The 18,835-nt window shown below is 35.4% G+C and overlaps 1 protein-coding gene across 2 annotated transcripts; it reads left to right on the forward strand.

Annotated features, from left to right (window-relative positions):
* Window positions 1-1,210: 1,210 nt before the first annotated feature.
* LOC143452640 (uncharacterized) lies at window positions 1,211-17,246 on the forward strand. Of its 2 annotated transcripts, none has more exons than XM_076953684.1 (23): window positions 1,211-1,366; window positions 3,527-3,622; window positions 4,420-4,524; window positions 4,656-4,817; window positions 4,887-5,096; window positions 5,375-5,538; window positions 5,610-5,701; window positions 5,875-5,989; window positions 6,335-6,436; window positions 7,140-7,253; window positions 7,395-7,503; window positions 8,901-9,380; window positions 9,494-10,065; window positions 10,668-10,857; window positions 12,383-12,532; window positions 12,750-12,935; window positions 13,141-13,244; window positions 13,788-13,881; window positions 13,970-14,104; window positions 14,259-14,377; window positions 15,277-15,503; window positions 15,587-16,044; window positions 16,207-17,246. In XM_076953684.1, the coding sequence occupies exons 1-23, from the start codon at window positions 1,232-1,234 to the stop codon at window positions 16,630-16,632; spliced, it is 4,545 nt and encodes a 1,514-aa protein (XP_076809799.1). In that variant the 5' UTR covers window positions 1,211-1,231; the 3' UTR covers window positions 16,633-17,246. The 2 variants fall into 2 exon arrangements, with proteins under 2 accessions (XP_076809799.1, XP_076809800.1); XM_076953685.1 differs by having other exon boundaries at window positions 15,277-15,464.
* Window positions 17,247-18,835: the final 1,589 nt, after the last annotated feature.

Below are 18,835 nucleotides of genomic sequence, written 5' to 3' on the forward strand. Positions count from 1 at the left end.
AGCGACCTGGTAACGTACTAAATAAGGAGCTTTCACACGAAGTTATTCGTAGCAAGTTTTCAAATATACCAACGGTAGTTTGCAGTGTTCTGAAAAGGCAAGTTTTAAACTCCATTTACTAGCTGGAAAACTCTTTCATAAGAATGATGTGGCGGGACTGAAAGTTTAAAAACTCCAATTGTTCTGGAAAACACATTTCTACGAAAGACGTAAGGATTTTACAAAAGCGAGCCAAGCCGCCACAAAACTAACTAGGTTTGAAAGCTAATTAGGCCTGTGCACTTGTTACTAGGTTATGTAACCCGGATGCATTTCTTCCTAATTGTCAATTGGGGTCTAACACAGAAGTGCACAACCAGATAACGTCACAGTTTGAGTAGCTGGGGTCTAGTCTAGTACCAATGTCTATATTTTGACCAGCCAGTAGGCTATGTAATAACCACAAAATAGAGTTGATAAACTGCGCTGGAAATTTTGAGTGAGAATATCGCTAATTTAAAACCAGTAGACTAGGCTAGCCTAAACGTTGCTACCACTGTAGTTGACCTCCATAGTCCTAATAGTGAAAAGTGTGGTACCAATACGCACGACATTCATCAATGTGCACGCCAAACTTTTTTATCTTAACACCGATTTATAATAAATAAACAAAAAACTGGTTAATTTAAAGCAAATATAATATTAATAAACATAGAATTGACGCCACCACGTAAAATTTTTTGTCTTGAATGCAAGATTTTTGTGAAAAACTGCCTTTCCAGTCGGGGTTTACCTTAAATTGAAGACAAGTTCTCAGCCCTATACCAGTTTATAAATTGGCATTAAAACTATCAGCTTTTCTTTGTTTATTTTGTAAATCAACACAAAGAAAAAAGTTTGCATGTTGATAATCTTGTGCGTGCAACTGTCAAACCTTCCACTTTGCTTTTTTTGCCAATTTTCCTTCACAGAATTGTCATCTTACTTTAAATCCTATATATTGGTTGGCGTGGCGTAAATTTGGGGATTTCATTCATTGACGCATTTTTCCGGCGCACTGAAAGCAAACTTCCAGAAGGAATAATTATGACATAAGTTGTTGCAATTATGTCATAAAGTTAAATTGATGTGCATAAAGACTCTGATGAAGTTTTTTTTATTAGAAACAACAGGTGTTTTGATCTGGAGCAATAATACTAATATATAATATATGCTTATGTTTCACAGAATTCTGAGTAGTTTTTAATTGAGCATGAGTGACAATGACCAGACAATATTTGAAGAATGTCAACGTGGAAGGATAAAAAATATTGAAGATTTACTTAGTTCTGGTGTTTGTCCTGACATTATTCAAGAAGTAAATTTGAAAGACTCAGCTGTTTCAAAAGTAAGTGGTGTTTTTCATGATGATTTTTTTTCAAATTTTTTTTGCAGAATGTAACTTAATTATTTGGCTATATACGCCTGTACGTGGTAATTTGGTAAGATGTAGATGCTTGATCTATTTTTTAAAATATATATAATCTAAAACAGGGGTTCTTAAACTTTTTGGCACACGCCCCCCTTGACGGTACCTAAAAATTTCGCGCCCCACCTCATTGCAAAATAAAAAAGCATTAAGCAAAACAACAATTTATTTTCAATTAACTTTCATTAATGTGAAGGATGTAGTTGTTTTTGGGAAACCAAACGTTTAATTCGAGGCTTTGTAGAAGATAATGCACATCTTAGGTCGGCTTCACAGTCAAGTTTGCTCCTTGGTTTTGTCTTTATATTCATGAAGATGACGCTGAAAACGACTTTTCTAAGCATATCACGCATTGCCATACAACTTTTCCGTTTACTGTGGTATTTATAAAGCCATGCTTCAGATAATTTTGGTCATACTTTCTCTTTTTTCCACTCATTTTGTGTCAATACAATTAGTTTAATTACTAAAATACCTGGTTATTAAATCAATACTAAATTTACGTTTTACTTCATTTTACGGTTTTAATATTGGCTGACGTTGGTTTTACCCTATTTAAACCAGGTGCGCGACATTACTATTTTTATTATGTGTGGCCGACACTGCACACAAATTTTCAATCGTTAATGACTCGAAAATTATACGTTGTAAACTGAATAGGTTAGTAGCAAAAACATCTGGCTTCCTGTATACATGATAATTGTAAAACTAAAGAAAATGCATTTAGTGCAAATTAAGTATTTCTACAAGTGATACATTTGTAAAAGTTTTTCTTGTTACGCCGCCCCCCGTTGTGAGAAAAACAGGTCACCGCAAAAAGAGAACACAAGAGAACAGTTAGTCGAGCTAGTAGTGCGTGAATGAGTAAACGAAAACAATATGCTTCAAAACGGAGACACCAAATATTATGACGTAACCATTGACGTATTTCAGAATCCAAATCTCAAAAATACAATTGCCATCGTGACACACTTTAAAATTTTAGTAAAAATGAACCTATAGCGAAAGTCAAGAAAGCATGTTTAGACATAGCTCATATGTAAATAATAGACAGTTTGTCATCTCTCGCGCCCCCCTTATAAATGTTACATGCCCCCCAAGGGGGGCGCGCCCCCCAGTTTAAGAACCACTGATCTAAAAGGTCAAGAGTTTCAAGTTTTTTTATTTCTTGCACCCCTATAAAAAATTTATTTGTCGCTATACCCATAGCTCGTACATGAATCATGTAAAGAATTAAGCACCGTAAAAAGGATCAAGTATTGGGAGAGTATTAGACCATAACTCCTATGAAACTTGGGCCAAATGCTTTTCGAAGTGACTATTCCAGCGTCCACCAAAGTTGCAGAATCACAGTACCCTGACCGGCAGATGTTTGCTTATGAGTTTATGACTCTCGTTTTATATGGCAAGAAAAGGGCATTGTGGTGGCGTAGTGGTTAACGTTGAATGCTAGAGACCTCTTGTTCGATCCTTGTCGATGTTTTATTTTTTTTCTTTGTTCACATTTATTTTTAATTTAACTTCGTCATGAGAGATGGCAGTTTGGATCGAAGGAGATTAGTTTCAAATTAATTTAGAATTTGGAAAAAAATGTGATTTTTAGTTGGAAAATAGCGTTTATTTCAATTCGCAGGCTAGCTTAGTAATTTAATCAAGACAAGCGACAGTTTGGATCAGAGGGGATTAGTTCTAGGCTAATTTACACTTTAGAAAAATTAGTTGAAGTTAGCATACACTTTAATTCATTGACTGGCATAATAGCCGTTTACCGAAGTAGCTCTTTCCAAATTCGGTAACCGTTGAAATGGACACTGCCAATGTTTTTTATTTTTAACTTCGACTGCAGTAGCTAATGGTATACTTTCAATAATCTTTCTCTTATCTCTAGCAAACAAATATGCGAAAGCATTAGCAAAAGCTATTAATAGCATAGTAATAGTCTATTATACGGTACTTTTCAAGTTGATCAACATTCATCACTGGGTATTGTATAGTTTAAATGCAAAATTTGTATTAGAAAAACTATGTTATGTAGGTAAATCAGTTATAACTTACATAATTTCAATTTTATGTTTGCAGGATTTATCTCTCTTATGTGTTGCTGCTTATGAAGGGCATTTGGATATCGTCAAGTTACTTATACAGAAAGGTGCCGAAGTCAACCATCGGTGCAAAGTATGTATGATGTATTAGTATATTATAGTGCTTCTCAACCCCTGCGACGCGACCCAAAAGTTGGTCGCCAATTAAACTAGTCCACAAAGCCGTTCGATAACTGAATACCTTACTCTATTCATTGCATATTGACTGTTTGTTGACATCATACTGGATTGTTGCGGAAACACAAGTGAAGAAGCATGGTGATGATTATTTGCTGTGAGACTTTAAATTAGCTACTTTCGAGTCAAGGCTAAATATTTGTAAATACCCATTTTTGGGTAAAAAAATTTGGTCGCCTCAGCATCGCTATTAATTTACGTTTAATATTTGGGTTGCCGCAAAAAAAGGTTAAGAAGCACTGGTATATGACATAGGCCTACATGCACAACATTTGCACTTGTGGCTTTGTACGTTTATGCCATGGAGGCTAACCATCAATTTTTGTAATTCCCTTCCATTTTTTACAATAATTTTCCCTCTAACTTGATCTCTGGTAGGTGATTTAGCAAAGCATCAATAATTAGCGAAATAGTCAAGAAATACATATATTATATTTACCAACCTTAATAAATCATAAAACATGGCCTTAATTCAGTGCCAGTTTTAGCAGAGGCATAGTTGGTGCTGTTTTTTAACCTTTCCAAAGGTTCTCAAAAGAGCCTAGGCATTTACAAGTTATTACTTAAGTTTATTGGCTAGGTTTGCTATTTGTATATCCTGTATATGCATATTGCGTACATTCAATAACTAATTTTAAGAGCATGTGTTTTGTTGGAACTATACATAAAATGATAATATTTTGATGAAACTAGCTTGGGGAGAGCGCCCTTTTTTTGGCTGCTAGGAAAGGCCATCTAAAGGTCACACAATGTTTGCTGGATGCTGGTGCTCAGTGTGTTTACACTGCAAAGGCTGGGGTAAGCTATACTTGGTACAAACTTTTTGTTTGCTGTATATTGGTATCATATTTACATTGTGATGGCTGTATATGCCAGATTTTATGATAGTTGTTCAATGTGTACCTCAAATATAACAATTTTTATTGCAGGATAAGGTCTTATGTGAAAACTGGGAGGTTTTTACCCAAGCTCTGAGAAATGCTTATCCAAACAATATATATAGCCCAGAAAATGCATCGTATCGAGCAGTAGCTCAATTTTTGCTTGAATATGGTAGCAATAACCAGAGGCCGAATGTTTTATATGAAGTTGTAAGTATAGTTTACTTCACTGAATCGACTAATTCTTGTCATTATAGAGAAATGTGTTTGTTTTTTCAGCTGTACTGTTCATTGACAGTATTTGCCAATCCAGTTGCTGTTTACAGCGTGGGAACTTACTGCAGTTTGTCCTCAGAAGCACCAAATTTTATCTTCTTTGAACAAAACTTTCTTAGTGCACTGTGCAATGCATTTGACATGTCTCGTGTATCAGACTTTGTATCCACAGTTTATTGCATACTTGTATCTAGCAAAATGCACCAAAAAGATGTAAGTGATTGACTGATTGTGTTGGTTAAATTGCCTTTCGAATGGTTTTTATGTACATTGAGCTGTTATTGTTGTGCATGTTATGTTCTTTGCATAATTGAATTGGTAGATTACAAATATCAACCAGTATTGTGATTTTTGCATGGTTTTGTTCATTATTGCATAAGTTTTGCTCAATTAGTTAAGAAACCTATAAACACATATTTTTATAATTCTGAATTTATAACACAACCAGAAAATCTTGTTGGATATTTTGCTGACATTTTCATTTAATGCAGATTGCCCAGAATCTTGTAAAATTATTCAACTGGGCAGACTTACTGAAACGATTAGCTGAAGAATTATCACATGGTTGTCCCAGTATTTGTTTGCGCAAACTGAGTGACTTACTAATGCAGTTGATGAAGGTTTTCCAGAATTTTGTTGGCCATTTTAATGTTAGGTAAAATGTCAAGTGCATGACTAGCTTTTTCTTGAAATTTGAATTCCATATTAATATGATTGTATTTCTAGAGCTGATATTCAAGATCAATTTCTAAATTTGAGTGCTGACGATATGGGAAAGATCGCACGCTTACTGAAATATGCCTTGGAATATGAAGATGGTAAATGAAGAAGCTGCTAATTTCTGGCAGTTGATCACTTTGTCTTTGGGTTTTGATGTTTTAATAATAATACAAAACAGCAATGATACTTTGATACAATAGTATTTTGCCCGAAAGACATAATTGACGTTGTTGTAACGTAACGTTTACTATTATAATCTCCATTTTTGCAGCTGCTGTTGAAAGTGCAAGTGATGTGATGAAGGCTCATAAACATTGTACATGGCAATTCCTGTTCTTCTTGTTGAAGCAACAATTTCGCGCAAAGAATGACTCATATATCGCAAGGTTTATATTCATAATTTAAACGTAATTGTGTGTACTATTTATCATATCATAGGATTTTTATTTCGAATATTTCAATGCACGTGATAATCAATCACCAAGCTAGTATTTCATACAGTAGATGTAGCATAAGAATTTTGGAAATACCTGAAGCAAATTAGTCAACAGTGTAATGGGAATAGAATTACATACATAGAATTATAATACATGTAGAATTACAATAAAATATTGAAGTAATTTTTTACCTTCAATGCATTAAGTATGTTCTAAAGCTACCGTGCCAGCCAATGGCAGCCATTAATATTATGCTACACAATTTTTATCTTTTTTATTGTAACTTACGATCAGGTTGCTGTTGCTATCCGGATGGAAGAGAAACCAAGATATATCTTCACCCTCTGTCAATCTCTCTCAGGGAACTTCTGATTTTGAGAAGAAAGTCTTTCTAAAGTTAGTTTGTTTTCAGTGTTCCTCCATTGTATCTTTATCGTTGACGACACTTGGGCCAGTGTGCATTATCAGAAAAGAGACATTTTCATTCATTTTGGCCTAATTTCGTTCAAATGAAGTAATGAGTGAGAGTGATACCCAGTCTATTTTTGTGGTGAAAATTCACTGAAAATTATCATATTTTTGCATTATTTTAGCAGCAAAGTTTTGGGAGTTACCATTCCCCACTGAACAAATAGTGGAGCCAACCAGTAGAAAACCTAAATAATATCCAGACATTTCTGTCAGTGCTACAATAATTTTCAACATATCCGAAAAACAATTCGATGAGTATTAAGTACTGTAGTTGGAGAGATATTTCCCATTAGAGGTGAAACTTCAGACAAGCCATTGTTAAATGTTAAATAGACATGGTGTAAGTGACTGCACACTAGACATCTTATTAGTGACAGCTAAAGGTTGCCGGTGTGAATCTATAAATTTTTTCTCCAAACGATGTGCTGATAGTGGTAACTCCCGCAATTTTGTTTTTCGGATAAATTGGTGATAATAGTTGTAATACTAACTGACAGTTTTCAATAATAAGTAAAACTTTTACTGTTTTGTCTAGTGTTTGTTCAGTGTACATTATTTTTTTGCTTACCAGATTTAACTTGGCACCAAATTGTATGAATGTAGTGAAATGTGAAATTTCAATTGGTAGGTGCATAGAAGACGATATATCACTTTGTCATATGTTGCTTGACTTCGGTATTGCAATTACTGGCGAATGTTTGGTGAAATTTATTCAGCATGGCCATTTGGATTTAGTGGACAGGTACCAGTTTAACTTTCTTTTTTCAATTGTGGTTTTTTTATTGATGTAATGCTATTGTGCAGCAAGTGAAGTACTTATAAGCTCAGCAAGTCAGTCATAATTTTTTCTTATACCAAAGTATCTGAACATGTATTTCTGCAGGTGTAAAAATAATCGAGAACTACTGTTCTGCAAAGAAATGGATGAATATTTGAAAATACCAATCACTGTTAAGAATTCAAGCAACCGCAATATAAGGCGATGTTTGAAGGTACAGTGCTAGATTTCTATCAAAACTTGCATGTAGCATTTGTAATTTGCTGCTTCCACTTTTAATGCATATTTTTTTCCATCTAGTGATATAGTAATCTACAAATTAGTTATAACGTAGAAAACATAGTTATTATTTACAAGTGTATTGGTCATCAAGTCTATTGTTCAGATGCCCAGTCTTTGCTTTTAAGTTGAAGTAGTAAACAGTTGCGTTGGAAATTGATCGAATAGATTTACCGTACTTGCATTCTCTTTTTTACCACTTCAAACCACTTAGAATGGGACTAACCAGGGATGCTTTCTCCAAGGGGCAGCACATCCCAGGAATTTGTCCAGCAAGTCTTTATGATCATTTACAATTCAGTAGTTTTGGAAAACCAGATTCATTTGGATAAGCCTAATTCAGGCACTCAATAAGATTCAGCAATGATACATATAATCCCCTGATGTGATACCGAAATTTAAAAAAATAATGGAGGAGTATTCTATTAACCTTATAATTCCATTTGATATACATCATACCAATTTTGATTTTGTCCTGAGTATTCGTTTACATATAAATGCTGGAGGTTAAGATTATCGAATTAATTCGACTTTAACGTTTTAAAAATTTAATAGATGTGACTAAATGCAACACCCAAAACGTTTAATAAGCCGTTTCAAAACTACTAAAGCTACTAAAGCCAACGGGGACGAACAATTCCTGTAATGACGTCATAACGGATCGTTTAAAACATCATAAGGCGGACAAAGCAAGCATGTTCCAGGCTTATATTACCAAATAAATGCATTTTAGACCTAAATTAACTTGTTTTGCTTAATTTAAGAGTGTGTTGTGGTATGCAAATTGACAGCTTAAAGCCTTGAAATTCTTGCTATTCACTTATATTTATAAAGGAATTTACTTTAAACCTAGTCACTAACTTGATACTATTAACGTTTTGCTCCCTCACCCCAGATATTTTCAGAAGTAGGCGCCTATGGGACTAACTTTTCATAAGAAAAAATCTGACATAATGAAATGTGTATTAATGTTGTTTGGGATCATTTTAAAGAGTATATGCTATAGGCAATTACACATATGACGGTCTGTTCAAACTATAATATAAATGAGGACAAAAATATAATTTTATGCAACCATTAAGTTAATAAAAAACATCACTCTGAGTTAAAACTCCATAGATCCTGGAAAACACCAAGAAGTGTTAAAACAGAAATAATGGGACTTGCAAGTGTATTTGAGCTGCTAAGTTTATCCGAAAATCTTTTGAAGATTGATCATGTTATATCATAATAAAGTATAGATAGCATATGATAAAAACTTTTACCACTAGCCTCAAGTAATCCACATTTTAGTGAAACGTTTATTATCTTTTTGCTTACTTTCGTGTTTAGATGATGAAAGCGGAAAGGAATTTGGTAGAAGATGAGAGGAGGAAGTTCGAAGAAGAGTTGCTTCTTGATGATTATATCCCAACTAAAGGAAATAAAAAGAAGAAACGACAGAACAAAACGAAGAAACATCCAATGAGCAGCACCACAGAAGAGAGCTGTCCTGTAGAGAAGTTGGTTGGTATGCAAGAGGAGATTGAAAAAGGAAGCCTCGATCTGGCAGCAGCAGATATGTCCGCATCATCTGGTGACTTTAAGGTGCCAAAATCCAATTCTAAAAGAAAGAAGAAAAATAATTCGGATTCTACACGTTTCAACAAAACTTCCATTATGCAAAATGGCACTGGAGATAAGCATGACAGTGATGATTCTGGTGAAGCAAGTGAGAAAAAGTCCGGCTCAAGAAAGAAGAGAAACAAAAAGAAGAATACCCATAAGAAAAAGGGTTGTGAAAGCCAAGCTGAGGATACTAAAATGAATCAGGTAAAACCTGAAGTTGGTTACAGTAAGATGTCTTTGATAATTGAATTAAGGAAAAAACTTATAAAAAATTTTAAGCAAATATTTTAAGTCATCTTTTTTCTTCATCTGTGAAGGAAATTGAAGCTCCACTTCCAATCCCAAATATTCCAACTAACAGATACACCCCAAGCGGATGGAGAGAGATGGTTTTGCTTGCTTCTCGTCGTCGTCGACAAAGCTCCTCGTCATCCGAATGCAGTACAGGCCCAAGGAAAAGTGTGCACTTTTCGCATCCACTCACCTTTTACGAAAACACAAAGCACCAAGACAAACTTCCCTGCAAGCTACCTAAGGATATAAAGCCGAAGCAGAGCAATTTAAAAAGAAATTTGCTTTGCAAAATGAGTGATTGTTTAACAGAAGCTTATAGGACTAACTCAAGTTTAGAGCAAAATGATCACAACAATGTAACAGTAAGTGACTGTAGTACCACAGCTTTCGCTAACAGCGATCCTAACAATTTTGATGAGGACTGCTATGGAAATATTCCCTGGAAATCCCTGTCCGAGAGATGGGCACCGAGGCTAGAAGATCTTTCGGAAATGGATACTGAAAAGTTAAAGCAACTGCACTGGACTAATGCTGATGGCGAAGATGAAACTGTTTATTTCTGTGACAACCAGAAGCATTTGCACCTAGGCTCTGGGTAAAATTTCGCTAGAAAATTGTGACTACTATAATATTATAACGTAGGAATATTAGATGTCGACTTTGAATACCATAAAGTTGCAAGCAAAGCAACTAGCGCAAGAAACATAATTTATTAACTATTTACGAGAACTATCATGTTTCAGATATGAACATATGTCCTTCATCAGAGTGAGAAACGAATGTAAATGTTAAAATAAAGGTTGTTTAAATACTTATAACAACTCCGTACGGAAGTAACTGCAAGAAACAAGGACGTGATATTTAGAGTTTCCGGACAAGAAGATGCAGTAAACGGTAATAGGTGCAAAGGCATTTTTTAAAATAACAGGCTGTGGTGGTGGCAGACGTTGCGAAAGGCATGGTGCAAAAAAATAGCGTTGACTGATCGGGTAACAGCGGAAATAGTGTAACAATATAATTACAGTCGTTTCTCACATTCCGTATCTCACTCTGATGAAGGACATGTGTTCATGTCCGAAACATGTTAGTTCTTGTACATTGTTAATAAATTATGTTTCCTGTGCTATTTGCTTTGTTTGCAGCTTTATGGCACAATAATATTAGTTACCTTGAGCATTTATTGTAATTTTCATCCAGGCCTGACTTCAGCAATGGCTACCTCGGTCTAACAGGAAAAGGAAAGGAGCTGTCTGTGAAGAAAATAAGTTCGAAAAGGGCTCCCTTGCTTGCACAAAAAAGTGTTACTGATACCTTAGTGAAATTGCCCTCCTGCGAAGGAATCAATCCATATTATGCTGTAATCAAAGACCGATCCCATGTTTACTTGGTATGCATCTGTCTTTTACATATATACTTTTGGATATTCCATTTTTCACTATGTTTGAATTTAAAAAAGCTTAGGGTCTCTGTACGCAGTATTTTAGGCAATGAAACAGTGCTAATTTTTTTATCTATGACGTCATTTTGAGGTTGCACTCCCTTGTTAAAGTTTCGGTGGGGTTGCTTTTTTTCAATTTGGCGATATTTTGTTCACCAATTGAGCTAGAGCAACAATCAAGGTGAATGACTGATTTCTCATAACCACTTTGTACACTTCATTTTAATTGTATTTCTACTTTAGAAAAGAAGTTATTTGAGAAAAACCTGAATTTTGACATACCTGTATTTTGCATACAAATCAACATAACAGTTGAATAGGTTACTAATGACAGTATTAAATGTAATTAAAAAGTGAAATAATGTATAGTTATGTTGGGATGCTTTAGTGGTAACCAACTAGGTGGTTTGTGCCCTAGTCATCTGTTACTTTGAAGGTCACGCTTACCAGATCCAGTTTATCCAGTTCTTATATTAAATATGGAAAGCTTGCTGGCAGTGTTTTGCCAATTAACAAGAATGTTATAAATTGATTTTATTTTGAAAGTACGCGCCTAAATGAAAACAATCCAGAGTTTGTTAGGAAAACACCAGCTTTCAATGATGTTAAAGATAATTGTCCAAGATGTTGCTGATGTTTGGATGAAAGCAAGCCTTCCCACTGTGAACTTTATAAGAGTTGAGGCTAGGCTTAAGGAAATGATTAAGAAGTTTAATCTTACACGAAAAAAAGATGGAAAAGTGTGATATTTTTTATGAAGACTTGTTAACGATTTTATTTAACATTTGTAAGTGTAAGTGCAAGTGTAGTATTGCAAAAACCCATCACTGAAAAATAAAAGCTTCCATACAGTTGTGTCTTTGAAGATGGAAATTGTTTGCCTTCTGAATCTTCAAAGTATGTTGTTGCTGATACGTTGAGAGAAAAAATCTAGAATCCAACACTTAAACTTTATATCAAATTCAGAGGATCATTGGTCTGAAGCAGATTTTAATGTCAAGGAAGTAATTGGTGGAAAATTCTATGAAAAAATTCATACATTCTCTGTAATTCAGGAGATGTCCATAATAGCTGATCATCTTATGACTTCTATGCCCCAGCACTCAGATTAACTGAGATCTTTTGCACATAACGAAATAGCAGCATCTCTGACGTTTCAAGTTTTCATCTCTCAAGTTTTTCCTAAACGACAGAAAGTAGGAATGAAAGCAATAGAACGGTGCCAGATAAGCTAAAGTAATCTAGTGCAATGCAACTCTGTGATGATGATAGGGTGATTAACTCACTTGACTGGTCTGTTGCTGGATAAACAAAAAAAATTGTGAGGGAGTTGTTGGTGTCAAAACGTTAAACGGTGTTTTTTAAATTCAAACATTGTCAAAAACTGAAACATGCTGATATTCACAATCACCTATTCTTTCGCAATCATGTTATTCCTATATTGTGATTTAATAATTTGTCTTTTCTGCTGCAGCTTCAGTCAGTTGGAGAATACTCATTAGAGCAAATTATACGGAGGAAGGTTAGTTTTCTTCCTCATTCAACTCCAATAGAAGCATGTTTTGATCTTGCCCAAGGACTTCAGAGTTTGCATAAGCATAGCGTTTTACATATGGACATTAAGGTACTGTCAATTGTGGAACATCCTGAAATATGTATTGTCGTAATTGTCTCTGAGATGCTCTAAAAGCACAATAGTGTTTATTTACATCACATGTTTTTGATGTTTATGTATATGTAGCATTTGTTGTGATCTTGTTTCAGCATTGCGTATTTCTATGGCTCACATTACAAAAAACTATTGTATTAACGTACCTTAATTAGAAAGTTATTGTTTTCAGCCCAGCAACGTGTTCCTTGACGTTGATGGCAAACTGCGCCTTGCTGATTATGGGATTCACAGACGTAACGTTTCACCATCAACAAAATGCACGCAGAGTCTGGAATCGTCATCCATGTGTTGGATTGGAAGAGATGCCATGGTTACTGATGCAGATGACTGTTTTACAAAGGAGTCAGACATTGCAGTTAGTAATTAGATTTTAAAAAACATTGAGAAATTAAAACATCGTTAACTCAGCTTTTAATCTTGTTTTTTCTGGTTGCTAATAAAGAAGATTTCATTTTTGGATAACACTATTAACACTATTCTGTGATAGTCCTTACATTACCATTTTCATTATTTTGTCAAATATTACAATTTCTTTCGCTAATTCCAAACTTTTTGTGTAGTCACTTGGGATGGTCATGTTTTACGTCATGACAGGCGGTTGTCATCCATTTGGTGATCCGGACACAGTTCCAGGAGTGTGTTTGAGCAACATCATGAGAGGAACGTGAGTACACAATGCCTCTTACTCTTATATAGCATGTGAGCATCCTCTTTTAACAGGGTTTGGCTCATGCAATATCGTTATCATTGGCAATGTTTTCAGAGCAAACTGAGTTGACATGAAATAATAACTAATCAGATGTCTTGGCCAGTGGTTCTCCACCTTTCATGATTTGTGGCCCCTTTACCATGGCCTACAAAATCCATGGTCCGCTGCTCATCAATAAAAAATGTTGATTGTAAAACACTTTTTACTTTACTACTGCTGTACTGCGTGTACAATAGCCTTTACACAGCAAGCACAAGCACAAAAACATGAGAAACTTGTGTCCAACTTTGACTCGTCTTCCACTACTGCTATACTATAGTTCACTTGTGTGGCATCTGCATCTGTTACTTGCACCACAACATGGAGTTTAAAGTTATTTGACCATTAGTAGTGGTCATAAAATCAACAAAACAGTGTTGGTCATTGCATTACAGCAGATATTTCACTTTGCTCTGGGAACATTCTCAATTCCCAATATCTAATATTGATCTTTTCCAGGTACAACCTGAGGCCAATAACTGATTCATTTACCCATCATCTCATAAAGAATATGATCTTCAAGGAGCCAGAGAAACGTCTTGTGATAGATGAGGTATTGTATGATACTGTTTCTAAATGCTGTCTTGTAACATATTTGCGTTAATCGATTGAAGATTTCACAAATTCAACTTTTTAACTAGGTTGTAAGTCACCCCTGCTTTTGGACCAATGAGCAAAGAGTGCATTATGTGACAGCACTTGCCGATGCTGCGTTATCAGGTGGACATACTGATGGTGGGAGAAATATTTTGCAAGAATTGGAAAAAATTGAAAATGTAATTTATTCCTTTAAGCCGATTTCAGAGATTTTTTTTGCTATAAATGTCTTTGATAAACAGACAATGTTTGTAAGTACCGAAAACTTCTAATATATCCAGCCCAAAAGTTATAGAAAAACATCAGGAAATATAACCTACTCAATTTAAACAGGGACTGCTCGCAACCAATTACAGCCAGACCAAGTTGATTGATGTGCCCGATGTTTATATGTCGTCTCTGAAAGGGATTCTCACTCTGATGTATGACTGCATGCACAATGCTGATCTTTAGTAAGCATGTTACTTTGATATCTTTTTCTATACTTTTACATGTACAGTGGAAGGACATTAGTTAATCCAAAACTGAAGATTAAATCTGAGGTTGGTTATATTTGTGGGCAAATCACCATGGAAGGTGACCGACTGAGGGATAATAACTGCATTTTAGCAATCAATTAAGGCACGTTTTTTCTAGTAGATCTCTTTTGCTAAAAGATTGAAATTTGTTTGATGTAAAAGCAGTAGGCTACTGTACTATACTGTCTGATATTGACATTGAATGTAGCATTGGTACTGTCCAGCTGTTTAGGCCATATAACTTGTACCTCTGTGTAGACTAGTTTAGCCCAAATACACTCAGCGTCACCTAGGCTAGGCAACTATGTTACCATGAAGTACTGTAACCTTTTTGGAGTATCCTTACCGGTCCAACTGCTTTTATCTCACTAAGTTTACTGAGTTTATTTGTTTTACTTGTTCATTTTGCATATATCTATGTAGCCCGAACCACAGAGGCAAGAAATTAAAGTGGTTGACATGTCAAGCCTATAACAGCTCTTTAATAAAGCAAAGCAAATCAAACGCTAAGCGATCCATGCTTTGTTGACCAACTTGCAAATCAGACACAAGTGACCATTTTTGGAACAGTAGTGTTCACACCCTATTTTCTCTCTGTGTGTGTGTACATGAAACATTCACTTAAAAGCATTTCATATTAACAATGCACCACTTTTACAAATGTTTTAAAGATGCAGCGCATGTCATTTGCATCTGCGGATATTGTTAAGTCAGACGTTAGTTAGTCAGGAAATTTCTGTATTTCCTTGCTGTTTTTCATTACAGTAAATTGCATGCTCTATACACAGAAAGCTGTATTTTGAATATTAACATACTCATCTTGTTTGTTTTAGTGCTCAGTACACAGTGCCTGAAGATCAGGCATCAGTTTCTTCACCGCAGCAATATTTCTTCTTATGCTTTCCTGGTCTGCTCACTCACGTTTATCGACTTTTCTCCATACGTGACCTTGAAGGCGCAATACTGGGCTGTAATGGTCTCCTTACTACATCACCACTGTCACCCCCAGAGACATGCAAAGGTGACCAGCAGTGCGCTATACTTGCGGAAACACTTAATGGTAATTCTCTGCTATGTACAATACTTCAAACAAGACAGGTTCGTGGCTGTTTTAAATTACAATTAACCATGTTTTTGTCACAGGGGATTCTGGTCAATGTGGACATTCATCTCAAGTGGCATGTGCAACTTGTAACGGTAAGAGTGATCAGAGAGATCTCATTCACACCACGACATCAGCAAGAGAAATCTTAACCAAAAATGAATCAGAATTGAAAGAACATCATTTGCCGCAGATTAAGGACAATGATTTGGCACCACCAAAATTACTAAATGAGAATAGTTGTAAATTAAACAACTACAATGATAATGAAACTAGCCAAGAAGCCCGACCTTCCAGGCTATTATCTCATCATATGGGATCGAATTACACTGTACTTGAAAAGGTGGCTTTAACCAAAGATAGGAAAAATCCAATGTTATGTCTTTCAACCACAACAAAGAAAAACGTTGATCCTCTGAAAGGTTCCAACAAGTCCAACATTAAATCTGATGCTGCGTTATTCAATGATGACATTAACTGGGAACAGGATAACAATGACGTAAGTGTCTTATTGTAGTATTTCTGACCACTTCAACACTTCTAACTAGTTCTTCGTTATCCAACCTTTATAAACATGTCCTTATTTAAATCACAAATTTTGCTATAACCTCTTACTAATTGTGAAGTGGGAACAGAAATTTAAAAATGCCTTCATCAACAGACCAGTGGAGAAGATCATAAAACTGTACTGGATTCTGACAAGTGCACCTTCAACCCCATGTTTAGTTACACAAATGCTGAAGATTCCAGTAATCAACCTCGGCTTGAATCACCGGAGGACTGGATAGAAATTGGTTCTCCCCTAGAACTGGACAGTTCGCAGAAGTCTGAAATGTGTGTTCCGTCTTCTAAAAAGGAAGTCCTTTGTGCTGATAGTCCTGTTAGTAGTTCTAGTGCTGGCTCAGTGGATGATTGCTTTGACTTTGGGTCATATCATGAAATGCACGAGTCCGTCACACAAGTGCCTAAAAGTCCATTAATTAAAGCAAAAGTGCCTCGGTTTGAAGATAATTTCTTATTTGTGAATAATTATACTGGTGAATTTGTGTCAAAAAAGTGCTGTACTGATATTGATGAACTTGATTGACCTGGGCGGGACATGTCATTAAAATCTGTAGAACAAAGTAGGCTTTCTGGTAGTGTCCATAGTTATATTATGTCACTTAATATTTTCCTTTGGTAAGGATAAATAACACAAGTGAATACAAGCAAATTCTGCTTTATTTGTTCAAATCATATTTAAGTTCCATAATCCAAACTGAACTCCAAAATTAAGTTTCGTTTTGTGTATCTATTTGTGTGTGCCCGTTTTTATCTGTGTTGCCATACCTTACAGTTCCTGTGTTTAACCGTACTTGATGCAACTGGTATCTTGTTGGTTTGATTAGTTTAGTATAAATCGTATGATAACAGAGTCTGCAATACTAACTCAATAAGTATGCGGTGGCTGCTTGTTTGTAGTTGTTGACTTAAATAGCCACTATTCGTTAAAAGCCGTAGTCATATGTTCAATCCCTTTCATGGTGAGGGTAACCTTATTTTAGCGATGCCTTCTGTTTTGCTTATTTCTACATAGCCAATCAAAAATTTCATACTAATTTGAATTTCAAGTATAGTATTTAGTGTCATTTTTTAATTTATCCAATTGTGCTCTTAACATGAAATTTTTAATCGAAACAATAAAGTTCCATTTTCATGCAATTTTACTTCACTTGACAGATGAGTTATCAAATCAAGTTAATTATTGTGAAACAAATTAGAAGCGAATTTACAAAACAACTACAGCGAAGGTAATGTCTCTAACGCCTAGGCCTTCTGAATGATGCTAATAATATAATTAATCAGTCACAATTGTGGCGGATTCTGCCGCACAGTCTTGTGCGCTTCCTCTTTAAACCCTACAATCTTGTGTGGCGTGTTAATTATTATTGCCGAATATAAAGTAAACCCATGCATTCACACAGAGCTATAGCAGTTCGGTTTGGTGATAGAAGTTTTTACCTGTATTTCTTTTTGTTGGCAATGGCGGTTTTCTTTAAGCTGTTAACCGAAAAAGAATTTGCAACTTGAAAAAGGAGTTAGATGCTCGGGACTCTCCCTTTTGATGTCATAGGCGATTCCTATTTCTGCCAAGTCGTCTTTCAGAAAGCTCCCTACACTTTCCAGTAGGGTTGGATTATCCGGATAGCGGTTAACCGGTTAACCGCAGGGTTTTTTTCTATCTGATATCCGGATATAAATCTGCCGGTTAACCGGTTAAAAGAGTATCGTTGCTAATGCGTTTTACACTTTTTAATAAGTTTGAACATTCTTTGTTACGTAGAGGCTGACTCCCGCTGAGCGCAATTAAACCTTTGTTCACACTTCTATTGTCTTATACCAGGGGTGGGCAATCTTTTTGAACCCGAGAGCCGCTTTGGTTGTTAAATTTTTACTGAGGAGCCAAGTCATAAGAACTTATGATGTCATAAATAGTTATATCGTTTAATTTTTCCATATCTGCATTCGTCAATCGAAAAATATCATTAAATTTGAATAATTAACAACTTGTAATGAATGCTGGCCTAAATAAGGAAAAGTAAAAGAGAGAAACGTTCATAAATGGTAGTCTTGGTAGCCTATACAATTTTTTTGAAATTTTACGATTCGACTAGAAGAGCCACAAAAAACATGATGGAGAGCCGCAGTTTTCCCACCCCTGTCTTATACTTTCAACTACGGTACTCGTAAAATGCACGAGTGAAATTTAGTATCACGTCACAAAGAAAGCATAATGAATGATTGAATGATGCATTGTGCTTTATAAGGAGGGCGTTGCAGAAGCAGTGAACATTAAATTTGCGTAATTTTTCTCGTATTCGCTCGTACTGCGCGTGTGCGTAGATCTGCAATAAAACTGTGTAATGATTTTACAATCCATTTTTCATGCAAACCTCGTGAAATCGATTGTTTCACTTAGCAGTTATCTAACCGGTTAACCGGTTAGATAAATTTCAAATATACGGATATATCCGTTATCCGGATAGTAAAAATTATTGATATCCGAACTAACCCTACTTTCCAGCAGCTTATCCAAAGGAAAACCCAACGTAATATAATTAGAAAAAGGCACAGCAAAGCGATTGGGATTATCTGGAGTCGTGGAGTGTTTTATGTCACAACTGATTGTAATATCACAACTTGCAGCAGTTTGCAGATATGAAACTGTGTGATCATATTTAATTAAATTCATATTGTGAGAAGTCTTTCCCTCTTTTCGAAACCCAATTCATCTTTTCAGGAGGGTCGTG

The sequence above is a fragment of the Clavelina lepadiformis genome, chromosome 4, assembly GCF_947623445.1.
Source record: "Clavelina lepadiformis chromosome 4, kaClaLepa1.1, whole genome shotgun sequence".
NCBI classification, from domain to species: Eukaryota; Metazoa; Chordata; class Ascidiacea; order Aplousobranchia; family Clavelinidae; genus Clavelina; species Clavelina lepadiformis.